This window comes from Perca fluviatilis, chromosome 16 (genome assembly GCF_010015445.1).
Source record: "Perca fluviatilis chromosome 16, GENO_Pfluv_1.0, whole genome shotgun sequence".
Taxonomy (NCBI): domain Eukaryota; kingdom Metazoa; phylum Chordata; class Actinopteri; order Perciformes; family Percidae; genus Perca; species Perca fluviatilis.
Window position 1 is genome coordinate 18,816,165 of NC_053127.1, and position 12,611 is coordinate 18,828,775.

Here is a 12,611-nt window from a genome sequence, read left to right on the forward strand (position 1 = left end):
GAGAACATTTATTGTTCAAAACTGTAATTATACAACATAATGTTGCAGATAAATAAAATTCAAGTACACTAGTTGCAGAGACTTTGACAAAGAAAAAGCTTAAAGTATTGGGTGTCTTCTCTTTAGTGCAAACCATTCTAAAAGGCACTACACTTAGTTAGTTTAAGTCCTTGGTTCTTAAATGCCACCCAAGATGCAGAGAACAGGAAAATCTGGTGTCTGTTTAGTTAAGGAACAGACACTGTACTGGAAATACTTTCAGTATTGGGCAAAGATGCACAGATACTTTAAATAAAAACATATAGCTGTAAACATAAATGTCTGTAAACATATAGCTGTATTTGTGTGTGCGCACACACAAATACAGCTCCGTTGTAGCGGCTTAAATCCAAACCAAGTCCAAATAATGGATGTTGCACCGGTCTTTTTCACCAGCTCCTTGTTTCGCTTTTAGTCATGTTTACTCAAGATGACGATGACGCATTGCAGCCGGTTGCAGCTCGTGGCTCTAAACTTTGCAGGTAGATTGCGTCATCAACATGAATTATCGCGATTAAAATCTCTATCGTAGGCCAATTTTGTATCGTTTATATTGCATATTGTCTATATCGCCCATCCCTAGTTAAAGGACCACAATGCAGTTGTTTTTATAAAGTGCCAGTTTTTTTTTTATATTATTGTTTATTTATTTTATCTACAAACCCTAAAGCTGGACAGGGTCCTGAAAACGGTTCATTACAGTTTTAGGATAATTATTTTTGCTGTCTGTTTGTGTCATAAAAAGTAAGTCTTACAGTATTATTTGTGTGGCCTGTAGGTCCCAGGCAAGAAGACAACCAAACTTTGGGTTCCTGATGATGAAGTGTCCCCGGAGACTCTGGCCAAGGTCAGCGGTGAACACTTGTGTATCTCTCAGAAACTCTGTCCACCAGTTCAGTGTACTGCTGATTGTTTGTTTTTTAAACAGAATTGTCAACACAATCTTGCTTTATTTATCTTAACAAGTAAATGAGGAGACATTTCCCCTGATCCTGAATATTGTAACTTAAATGATGCACTTTTGTTGACCCAAAACTGATTTTTGACCTCTCGCCGCCCTCCCTTCAGATCCAGGGCATAAAGCTGATGGTGCGGTGGTTATTAGGAGTAAAGAACAACCAGAGCAAATCGGGCAACTCCACCCTGAGGATGCTGACTGCAATTCTACACAGTGACGGAGATTTAACCGAGCAGGGCAGGATGGGGTAAATGACAAAGCCTAAACTCCTTCATTAGACAAAGGGCCCTCTGTGTGTCAGCCTCTTTAGCATCTCAGAGAAAGCTTTGTCTTCAGATCATAATCATGTAATTTTCAGTGAAGCGCTGGATTTTAATGGGTATTGTGGACCCTAGGGGCATGTCAGGCTTTAATCGTCAACACATTTGCAGATGAATCAAGAAATCCTTGTTTACTTTTGTCTCCTCTGCTCCTTCCCCTCGTCCCCCAGTAAACCAGACATGTCGAGGCTGCGGCTGGCAGCTGCGTGCGCCCTGCTGAAGCTGGCACAGGAGCCCTGCTATCATGAAATCATCACACTGGAGCAATATCAGCTTTGTGCTCTCGTCATCAATGTAAGAAGTCTCCTTTTTTCATGCTAAGCTTATGCGTGTTTTAGGGCTCTCTTTGTTTTTTTTGTTTTGAAATTATTCACTACTACCGGGCTTTCATTTTCTCTCCAACACAGCCCCACACTCTCTCTCCCCATATTTCTTTAAATGTGATTACTCCTCCTTATTATTGCCACTGTTTTCTGTGCGTCTTTCTCTTTGCGCTCTAGGATGAATGCTACCAGGTGCGACAGTGTTTTTCCCAGAAGCTCCACCGGGGCCTCTGCCGCCTCCGTCTGCCTCTGGAATACATGGCAGTGTTTGCTTTGTGTGCCAAGGACCCTGTTAAGGAGAGGAGGGCTCACGCTCGCCAGTGCCTGGTGAAAAATGTCAACATACGCCGAGAGTACCTCAAACAGCACGCCGCCATCAGCGGTAAAGAAACTGAACAAGATCAATTTTCAAATTAAATCTGACAATTGTTTTGTTTTTATCTTTGAAGCAGCTACAAAACGTCTGTAGCATGATACAAGTCTAATTATTTCTCACCTTATTATCTTCTATTGTATATATCTAAAAGCAGCATGTTTGAAAGGTAGGGCTAAAAATAAGTGATATGACTGTAAAGAGGACATTGAAAAGAAATTTGTCAGGGGAAAGGGAATTGATGAGATATTTTGCTCTCCTTATAGTGCTCCTCAGTGCACGGCAGTAATCATTAGCACTGTTGTGAAGAGGTAATATTTCCTTTTTGTGTGCTAACAGACAAGCTGTTCTCTCTGCTGCCGGAGTATGTGGTGCCCTACACCATCCACCTGCTGGCACATGACCCAGACTACGTCAAAGTACAGGACATCGAGCAGCTCAAAGAAATTAAAGAGTAAGTTTTGTTTGGGAAAGCTGCTGGTTAAGAAAAATACTCATTTTATAAATTAGATGAAACTCTTACATCAATGTGGAACATTACAACCTGGTGTTTATGTTATAGAGTCATATTTATGGGGGACACACAGCTATGTTGGCTGTAACACCAGGCACTGAATAATATCAACTTTTTGCCCCCCACACAGAATACTTAGTGCTATTACCATTTTATCGTTACTCATGAATTGCATCTTCAGTTTAGGGTCTATGTCCAAGAACTTAAAAGCAAAATTCCTGCATGCTCATGTCAAACTTCCCTTCCTTATTAGGGCTCTGTGGTTTGTCCTGGAGATTATCATGGCAAAGAATGAGAACAACAGCCATGCCTTCATAAGGAAAATGGTGGAAAATATCAAACAGACGAAAGATGCCCAGTCCTCCAGTGATCCCAAAACCAACGAGGTACACATTACGTCTGCAAGTTCATGTTCACCGAGTATATCATATATGGACAGCACATATTCTTTCACTGCTATAGCTACCATCCTGAGTACCATCCCTCTGACCAGACTTTGTGTCTTTCCTGTACAGAAACTCTACACAGTGTGTGATGTAGCCATGCACATTATCATGTCAAAGAGCACCACCTACAGCCTGGAGTCCCCAAAAGACCCTGTGCTACCCACATGCTTCTTCACCAAACCCGACAAGGTTGGTGTCTGCACTCCAAAGCATTTTCCAGAAGATTCAATATTCAATATAAAGTAGTTTCTTTTACATTCTTCTTTTTTTATATACATTAATAGCAATAGCTGAGCTGCTAATAAGATCAGAAAACATTTTCTTCTCTTTGACTTTTTAAATGATGGGTCACGATGCACACGTCCTTTTGTGTGTCACAGGTACTAATGTATATGCATCACTTTGAAAAGTGCACATACATAGACTTGTGATTTCCTGATTGTGGTAGCTGGTAAGAACCTGGTTTTCAGTGCCTGCACCAGTTTTTTGTTTCAGCTGGCACACATTTTGACTAATGAGATTGTTTGTTTGGCAAAAGCAATAATCCTCATAATCCTCAGTTTGGGTTTTCAGTCACAAGCATCAAATGCTCTGAAATAAGATCTCTCTCTGTTCCAGAATTTCAGCAACACAAAAAATTATCTTCCACCGGAGATGAAGTCATTCTTCACACCAGGAAAGGTAAGCTTAATCAAACCTCTGAAATAGTAACCTTGGCTTTTGCATCCGATTTCTGGGCTTTGTTGGATGGAACACATATCCAACTCATGTCATCTTTCGCCCCTCCCTCCTCAAGCCCAAGTCTGCTAACGTTTTGGGGGCAGTAAACAAGCCCCTGTCGTCGGCGGGGAAACCAATCCAGAGTAAAGCTTCTCGTATGGAGACTGCCAGCAACGACGACCCCTCGTCCAACCCAGGCTCCCCCCAACGCAGCAAGACCAGGTATAAGATATGTATTGCACGTACACACTCTAAAGACTCAGCAAACCCAAGTTCAAACCCTGATGTCAACAAGTGTTTACCCTGCGTAAGTGTAGACACTAAATCTCATCCAGTTCCGGACGTTGAGGTGCTCTGATCTCTGAACCTACGTAGAAAATACTCTGGATCTAATTATTCACCAAATGGAAAATAAAGAAAACATGTTCGCTGATATATGCTCGTAGACTGCACAGGACCCCAAAAATAGATGGCTTTTGTATCTTTATACTTGTTGCACCTTGAGCTGCATTCTTTTGTTTGCATATAAAAGAGTAACCATTAATAATTGCTATTTTTCAGGCATGACAGCACAGAAATGGATCACAGTGAAAACGAGGACATCAGCCTGAAGAGAGCAGACAGCACTGACAAGGTATTAAAACCTTGTTTTAGATGGATAGAACCTCCTCTGTGATGTGAGACTGGTATATATAATAGAGCAACAGCACTTTTAATTTAGTCTTTTTAGGTGCTAAGCTGGTTTGTCTCATAATTTATGTGTGTGTGTGTGTGTGTGTGTGTGTGTGTGTGTGTGTGTGTGTGTGTGTGTGTGTGTGTGTGTGTGTGTAATTCAGGCCTGTGTGTAATGTGTATAAGAAAAACAGAGTGAAAAACATTGTAATATCCCTTGCGGGATTAATGAAGTATTTATTATTATTATTATTATTATTATTATTATTATTATTATTATAAGAACACCCATGACACCAATAGGATAAAAAAAGCAAAAATAAGAAAGCTTTTTTGTATATACACTCACCTTGAAGATTATTAGGAACACCTGTAAGATTTCTCGTTAATGCGAATATCTAATCAACCAATCACATTGCAGCTGCTTCAATGCATTTAGGGGTGTGGTCCAAGTCTAGACAATCTCCTGAACTCCAAACTGAAATTCAGAAGGAGAAAGAAAGGTGATCTAAGCAACTTTGAGCGTGGCATGGTTGTTGGTGCCAGACGGGCTGGTTTGAGTATTTCCCAATCTGCTCAGTGACTGGGATTTTCACGCACAACCATTTCTAGGGTTTACAAAGAATTGTCTGAAAAAGGAAAAACATCCAGGATGCTGCAGTCCTGGGGGGCCAAAATGCCTTGTTGATGCTAGAGGTCAGAGGAGAATGGGCCGACTGATTCCAGCTGATAGATCAACTTTGACTCAAATAACCACTCGTTATAACCGAGGTATTCAGTAAAAAAGCATTTGTGAAGCCACAACACGCACAACCTTGAGGCGGATGGGCTACACCAGCAGAAGACCCCACCGGGTACCACTCATCTCCACTAAAAATAGGAAAATGAGGCTACAATTTGCACAAGCTCACTAAAATTGGACAGTTGAAGACTGGAAAAATGTTGCCTGGTCTGATGAGTCTCGATTTCTGTTGAGACATTCAGATGGTAGAGTCAGAATTTGGCGTAAACAGAATGAGAACATGGATCCATCATGCCTTGTTACCACTGGGCAGGCTGGTGGTGGTGGTGGAATAGTGTGGGGGATCCCTCTCGCCTTCAGAACTGCCTTAATTCTTTGTGTCATTGATTCAAGGTGCTGGAAGCATTCTTTAGAAATGTTGGCCCATATTGATAGGACAGGGTCAAACACACTATTAGTATGGTGTTCCTATTAATCCTTTTAGGTGAGTGTATATAAATGAGATTTTTAATGGCAAATATGAACTAACGTTAAATATTAAAAGCAATGAAAAACTGGAATTTTCTTAATCTGTTTTATAGTTTGACTGCACAAATAAACAAATGACACAGTAGCTTAGGACAAGTAGAAATGGCCATGTTGCTGTGATCCAGTGAAGTGTTTCCAGTCATAAACCCTTCTAGCTCTGTGCTTTTGATTGTACTGTGCAAACACCCACTGGGTTTAAGTCAAGATAGGATTAGCAAGTACACGTTGTGTAAACTATCATGAAAGCCTCCAGACCTACTGCATACATCATTTTTTCTTTGTTTTAGAAATTCTCTCTTCTCCAAAAAAGTCAAAAATAATGGTATCTTCTGATAGGTATCTTCGAGCAAAAAGTATCAATGTTGCATACATTTCAAATGCAAATGGACTACTAACTTTCCTGGGGTAAAAAAGACATTAAGAAAAGTTGCAAATTGTATGTTGTTGGGGGGGGGGATAAATATATATATCTATCTATCTATCTATCTATCTATCTATCTCATGGTTCACACAGGCTACAGCAGGAAGCCTGTCAGCCCTTGTCAATGTTTTGTTCTGTCTTTTGCAGGATATAGAAAAGCCCCGCAGTCGCAAACGTGGCGTGACCTCCAGTGATGACCAGGACAGCAAACCAAAGCGTGGACGCAAGAAGGCGGCAGCCAACACAACTGCAGCGGCCGAGTCTGAGGAACAGTGGGACGAGGACAATCGGCCAGAGGATGAACAGAACAGCCCACCGAAAAAAGGACGCAGGGGCCGGCCTCCAAAGTCTGCTACTCCCAGTCAGGATACTCCTGCTAAGGGGAAGAGGGGGCGAAAGAAGGCAGCTCCTCCACCAGAGGAGGAGGAGGAGGAGGAGGAGGAGGAAGAAGAGAAGGTGGAGGAGGAAGCAGAGGAGGAGGAAGAGGAGGAGGAAGAGGACGATAGGAGCAGTGAAAATCTGGAGTTGAAGCCCAAGGGAGGCAGGCAAGCCAGGGCGCCGCGGCGATCACAAGGGTAAGAAACCGTGTCCATAAATGACTACAAAGATGTTCAATCAGCTTCACTAATAACGCAGCTGTTGGCCATGTGAAGTCTGTCAGCAAGATACATTTTTGTCTTAAACTCTGGCGGCGTTTGCATCTTGTCTTCACTTAACAGCACGGAGTCAGCCGAGTCCACACCGCAGAAGAGGAGAGGACGTCCGCCCAAATCAGCTCAGCCTCCTGCCAAGAAACCAGTGTAAGATGCACACTGGCTTTGTGATCTTCCAGGCTGTTGCATAAACTCCAGCACACATTTTTAACATCACAGAGCAGAGCACAGAATATTGTTTGTGTATCAAAAAACTTTATATTTGTGTACCTGCCACTGTCTGGTAAAGTAATTTAATGGACCAGCCTAGCATAATCTTTCTTGAGTCAAAAATAACCCTTTAAACTCAACATAATGTTTCTTATTCAAAATACATTTTTCATATAGAAAAATCATGTGATTGTGGCTTATGATATTCCATGAAATGCACAAAACTTTCCTGCCATGTCGTTCTAGTAATGACAATACTTTTGGTCACATAACTACAACATTGTAAACATATCTATCCATTTACTATGGCATTTCATGAATTACATTTTAGCTCACGTTTTGTTCAGTTAATGTATTTTGGTTGAAATGAGGGCAAAGTTAAGGGTAAAAAAAAAAAGTGTGAGTCTGCACAGTTTTCATATATTTATTATTAATTTGATTCATCCTGCAGTGCAACATAATCTAGATCACAAGTAAGCATTTTAAAGTGTTCCTGTATCTTACTGGCCAGTATGGTATGTGTGAATTACTGATATGCCAAAGATGCTTCTTATCAACATTTGGCACCTGGTGCGTGATATTTTGAGATACTTTTAAGTAAGAAAATTCAGACATTCTGTGTTGAGCCACGCTGCAGCCCTGTGCCTCGGTGGGTGGTGGTGGTGATTTCTACATTTACCAATGTCTCCCCTTTGCATGCTGAGGCATTCTGATTGAGTGTGTATCCCCTCTTTGGCATCCAGGCGTGGTGGGCGATCGAAGGCAGCTGCTGCTAAAGACGACTCTGAGGAAGATGATGAAGAGGAGGAGGAGGAGCAAGAGGACGAGCCAACACCGAAGGTACTGAAATCATATCTGGGAATTCTGGGTTTTAGACTAATGTAAGAAGTGTGCAGGAATTTAGATGCTCAGTTTTCTGTCCAGAGTTTTCACCCAACTGTTGTATTTTTGTTCTCCCTTAGGGTCGCAAGAAGGCAGCAGGGCGAAGAAGATGAGCTAAAAATAAAATTCAAGATGGAGGACAAACAAAAGTGGCTACTCTAAAGTCGTGGAGGAATGACGTAGGGAAAAAAATATGGACATTGAACTTTTTAAACTTTTCATATGCCGAAGCTCCTACTGTTACACAAATTCACACACTTGCATATACCACATGCACACTACATCAGTACATCGGTATCATTAGCTGTGGGTTGTTGCATTGTGTTGCATTGTGATGATGTTCGCCACATTAAGTAGAAATAATTTTAACAGAAAAACAAAAAAGATCACTCTTGTAAATAGTCTCTTATGTCTGTTTCATGTTCTGTTGTTGTGTTTGATGCTGACTGGGAGGATGCTGTAAAGCCTTTTACCCGCTGATATTATTATTAAAGTGCTTCCATAAAGCAATATTGCTTATCAATCATTCCCTCTGTGTCACACTTTTAAAAACTGAAAGAGATTAACCATTATCTTTTTTTGTGACGTTAATTGTCATTTTACTTAAAAAGACAACGTGCGGTTTTGTTTACAGCTCTGTATATTAATACTTTTTTTTTTTTTTTTTATACCATTTATTGAAGAAAGGAAAAAAAAAAAGCTGTCCAAATGTAGAGTTGCCTCTGGTATGGAAAAGATTGTAGTGTGCGTCTCATTTTTAGGTTTGTACTTCCTGGTAGAAGGAAGTCATGAGCAGCTGTGGTTTTAGTGTTCGTCACTGCTGATTAATATGGCTTCACGTCCACCCAGTCAGATCCTCCGTTGTATCAATATAATTCTCTATAAAACCTGACCTGCTCGATTTCTCTTTATTTCTCTTTGAAGTCTTGGATTAAGCGGTTTGCTGATCAGATGGAATGCCTTCAGGTGTAAGGGAAATCTATAATTGAGCCTTTTTTAGAGCCTTGTTAGCCTGTCTCAGATACAATGCCTTTTGAATCTTTTTACCAGGTAAGTAAGGCATAATACATTCTCCTTAGATCCATGAATAATGCATCGCTTTTTAGTTTTTAATATTAAATACGGGCCTCTAATCCCTTCAGTTTGCGATGCTAGGCAACATGTACAAGTCTCAATCTAATTTACACATTCACGCAACTATGATTAAAAACCTAAATAAATTTGCATGTTTCTCAGTGAGGAGCTACTTATCCCATTGTTCGGTTATTGGTGGTCACAAATGACACTAGCTCAAAGCTGTTAATCTCTGGCTGGCAAAGCGAGGCTAGGCTATCATTAGACTAGTCTGGACCCTAGGGATTCCAAATAGCTGTACCACATCCTCAAAGGATTTCAATATGCCACCAAGATACAGGTCCTCCAATGTGACAATTCCCTTTTCCAACCAATCCCTCCAAAAAAAAAATGGGGAGATCTACCAATATATAACTTTGGATTTCGCCAAACACTTGAAGTATTTATATATGGATCCAGTTCAAACAGTCGGGCCGCTTTGGTCCAAACGACATTTAAGTGAGATATCATCGGATGTGTTTTTGCCTAACCATACAGTTTTTAACAGAGAGGCTTTGTAAGGGCGGTAATGGGGCAAGAACAGATTGCTCAATACAATACCAGGGTGGGGCTCTCTCAGGAGGAAGTGGCCAGATGCCTTAAAGGTCCCATGACATGGTGCTCTTTGGATGCTTTTATATAGACCTTAGTGGTCCCCTAATACTGTATCTGAAGTCTCTTTCCCGAAATTCAGCTTTGGTGCAGAACTACAGCCACTAGAGCCAGTCCTACAATGAGCTTTCCTTAGGATGTGCCATTTCTGTATCTGAAGCTATTGAGGAGGAGAGAGGGGGGGCAAGGTGGAGGGTGGGGGTGTGGCCTAGACCAACTGCCACTTTTCTCGTTTGAAAGCCATGATGTCTCTCTCTCATGGGTTGGCCAAATTCTCTGGGCGGGCAAAGCAGAGAAAGGGGAGGTAACCTTGCTTGTTATGACCTCATAACAAGCAGATTCCAAAACGGCTCATCTGAGCTTTCATTTTCTCAAAGGCAGAGCAGGATACCCAGGGCTCGGTTTACACCTATCACCATTTCTAGCCACTGGGGGACCATAGGCAGGCTGGGGGTACGCATATTAATGTTAAAAAACCTCAAAGTGAAATTTTCATGCCATGGGACCTTTAAATTAAAAGCATAGTAATAATTCAACATCTTTGGTAGACCCAAACCTTCTCTATCAATCGGTCTTTGTAATGTATTAAAATGTTTTTACTATTCCATATGAATGCCTTTGTTATCCTGTTGCAGCAGGGTCGCCTCCACTGACTCTGCTGTTTGCATATCTTCTCCTCACCCCCTCCACTCTCCCCCTTCATCCTCTGCCAACGCTCCCGACTGAACTGGACTGAACTTGATCCAGTGAGAAATGCAGATGGATTTTTGTACTCTTGACATGTGACATTTAAATGTAGTTATGAGATTATCTGCCAACAATGAGGATGTATGATAATAGTGATGATACTGAGATCATATTAAGGTTTTTTCACCTCAGGCTCACTTCCCTGTTCTGTCCTGTGAATGGGGTATTATCAATGCACAACTGAGGCCTTACTTTAACAGACTAATACAATAAAATGACCTGATGATTCCTTATGTTCCCCTTTAGTTACAACTTAAACTGATGTGTCTCTGTGTCATGTTGTGCCTGCTGGAGACCTTTGTGCGTCAGGTGCTTTGGCTAATAATTGACAGATTTATAGAGGCGGCGTGTGGTGGGTTCACAGCTGGCTGGCTGCACTCCACAGCCCGCTGTATGGTCACTGAAGGACCCCAAGCATGGTGAAATGACGATTAGAGTCATCAGAGGCCAGTACCGACAGGCACCATGGGTGGTCTACTCGCCCTTTTGATATTTCTCGCCTTTACCTCTGCGGCCACTAAGCCCAACGCTGGTTTGAAAACATGGGGGCGTTTCAGTAAACTGCCCTATCCAGGAGACAAGGCTTTCCTCTACGATACCTTCCCCAGGGATTTCATGTGGGCCGTGGGCACGGCGGCGTACCAGGTGGAGGGCGCGTTTGAGAAGGACGGCAAGGGGCTCTCCATTTGGGACACTTTTACGCGCGGTGGGAACCGGTTGGCTACCGGGGACGTCGGCAGCGACAGCTATCACAACATCCACGCCGACATCCGAGCCATCGGGCAGCTTGGGGTCACCCACTACAGGTTCTCACTGTCCTGGTCTAGGATATTTCCCAACGGCACCCGCGGGAGTTACAACGAAATCGGCACCAACTACTACCGGACACTCATCAAGAGGTTGAAGGAGATCCGCGTGCAGCCGGTGGTCACGCTCTACCACTGGGACCTGCCCGACCACCTCCAGCAGACCCTCGGCGGCTGGACCAACCCGGAGCTTGTGAGGATTTTTAGGGACTACGCTGATTTCTGTTTCCAGACTTTCGGGAATGATGTAAAGTATTGGATCACCATCGATAACCCGTTTGTGGTGGCACGGCACGGGTATGGCACCGGAGTGGTCGCTCCCGGGATAAAGAACGACCCCGATCTTCCGTTCCGGGTTGGACACAATCTCCTTAAGGTGAGTTTTTCGTTTTTTAAATGCAAAATATGTTGTAACTTTAGTTGTCAAGTAAATGACAATGTCAGGTACAATATTCCTCTCTGAATTGGTGTAAAAAAGAAACATGAGATGGAAATACTCTAGTAAAGCCCAAGTATTTAAAAAGAGAAAGTACCTGAGTACAGTTCCACCACTGTTTGTCTACTTTATTGTGTTTTTCTTATTTCACTTATTTTCTAATTTTATAAAAAAAAAAATTGTGTTCTCCTTTTTTATCAATCTTTAAATTTGTAACTTTGTTGTTCAGAAATCTCTCTGTATATGATTGTTTATCATTCCATTCTCTTATTAGTCTTTCTAGTTTGTCAGTCACCTGTGAAGAACTTCACTGACCTAAATTAAATAAAGGTTGACTGATGGATTTTCTTCATTTTGTCCTTCCCAAACCTCACCTTCTCTTTCCACCATCATTTTATACCTACCATCCTCTCCATCTTCTCCAACCTCCTCTTCTTCTCCTTCCCCTCTGTCTGCCCATCATTTCACTTTCTGTCCTTCTGTCTGTCTGTCTGTCTGTCTGTTTCTCCTTCAGGCTCATGCTGCTGCATGGCATCTCTACGACCGCCACTACCGACCCCGTCAGCAGGGCAAGTTGTCCATGGCGCTGGCCTCTCACTGGATCAAGCCCAGTCGCACCCGCCTGGAAAGCCTGCGGGAGTGCCAGTGCTCCCTGGACCACGTCCTGGGCTGGTTCGCCCGGCCTCTGTTCACAGACGGAGACTACCCTCCCTGCATGAAGGCGAGGCTGGGCTCGCGGCTGCCCTCCTTCACCCCGGAGGAGAGGGAGCAGGTGAAAGGAACAGCCGACTTCTTCGCCCTCTCTCACGGAGCGGCCCTGAGCTTCCAGCTCATCAACGACAGCCTGAAGTTCGGGCAGCACGAGGATCTGAACCTGAGGATGCTGCTCTACTGGGTCAACGCAGAGTACGACAAGCCGCCAATCTTTGTGGTGCAGAGTGGTTGGTAGGTTTGGATGTTGTGTTGATTTGCCTAGGTACGTCTGTGATGTTCGTGTGTGTTGTTCTGTTTTTTTTGTGGAACATCTTTGTTTTTACTACTTCTCAACACAGGTACGTCCTTGGCAATACCAAGACCGAGGACCCAAAACACATGT

General features: G+C 42.7%; 2 protein-coding genes across 2 annotated transcripts in view; both read left to right on the plus strand.

The window, feature by feature from the left end:
- pds5b (PDS5 cohesin associated factor B) overlaps positions 1-8,693 on the plus strand; it is a 39,608-nt gene extending 30,915 nt beyond the window's left edge. Inside the window, exons 22-35 of the mRNA XM_039776878.1 lie at positions 818-886; positions 1,108-1,244; positions 1,488-1,611; positions 1,818-2,022; positions 2,353-2,467; positions 2,781-2,913; positions 3,043-3,162; positions 3,592-3,654; positions 3,770-3,915; positions 4,255-4,327; positions 6,204-6,631; positions 6,776-6,856; positions 7,663-7,759; positions 7,882-8,693. Of these exons, the coding sequence (XP_039632812.1) occupies positions 818-886; positions 1,108-1,244; positions 1,488-1,611; positions 1,818-2,022; positions 2,353-2,467; positions 2,781-2,913; positions 3,043-3,162; positions 3,592-3,654; positions 3,770-3,915; positions 4,255-4,327; positions 6,204-6,631; positions 6,776-6,856; positions 7,663-7,759; positions 7,882-7,914 (1,824 nt within the window). The 3' untranslated portion in view covers positions 7,915-8,693. The remainder of the gene's footprint in view (positions 1-817; positions 887-1,107; positions 1,245-1,487; positions 1,612-1,817; positions 2,023-2,352; positions 2,468-2,780; positions 2,914-3,042; positions 3,163-3,591; positions 3,655-3,769; positions 3,916-4,254; positions 4,328-6,203; positions 6,632-6,775; positions 6,857-7,662; positions 7,760-7,881) is intronic.
- Positions 8,694-10,016: 1,323 nt separating this feature from the next.
- Positions 10,017-12,611, plus strand: part of kl (klotho) — an 11,337-nt gene continuing 8,742 nt past the window's right edge. Inside the window, exons 1-3 of the mRNA XM_039776882.1 lie at positions 10,017-11,455; positions 12,030-12,460; positions 12,568-12,611. The exon at positions 12,568-12,611 is cut by the window's right edge and continues 36 nt beyond it. Of these exons, the coding sequence (XP_039632816.1) occupies positions 10,739-11,455; positions 12,030-12,460; positions 12,568-12,611 (1,192 nt within the window). The 5' untranslated portion in view covers positions 10,017-10,738. The remainder of the gene's footprint in view (positions 11,456-12,029; positions 12,461-12,567) is intronic.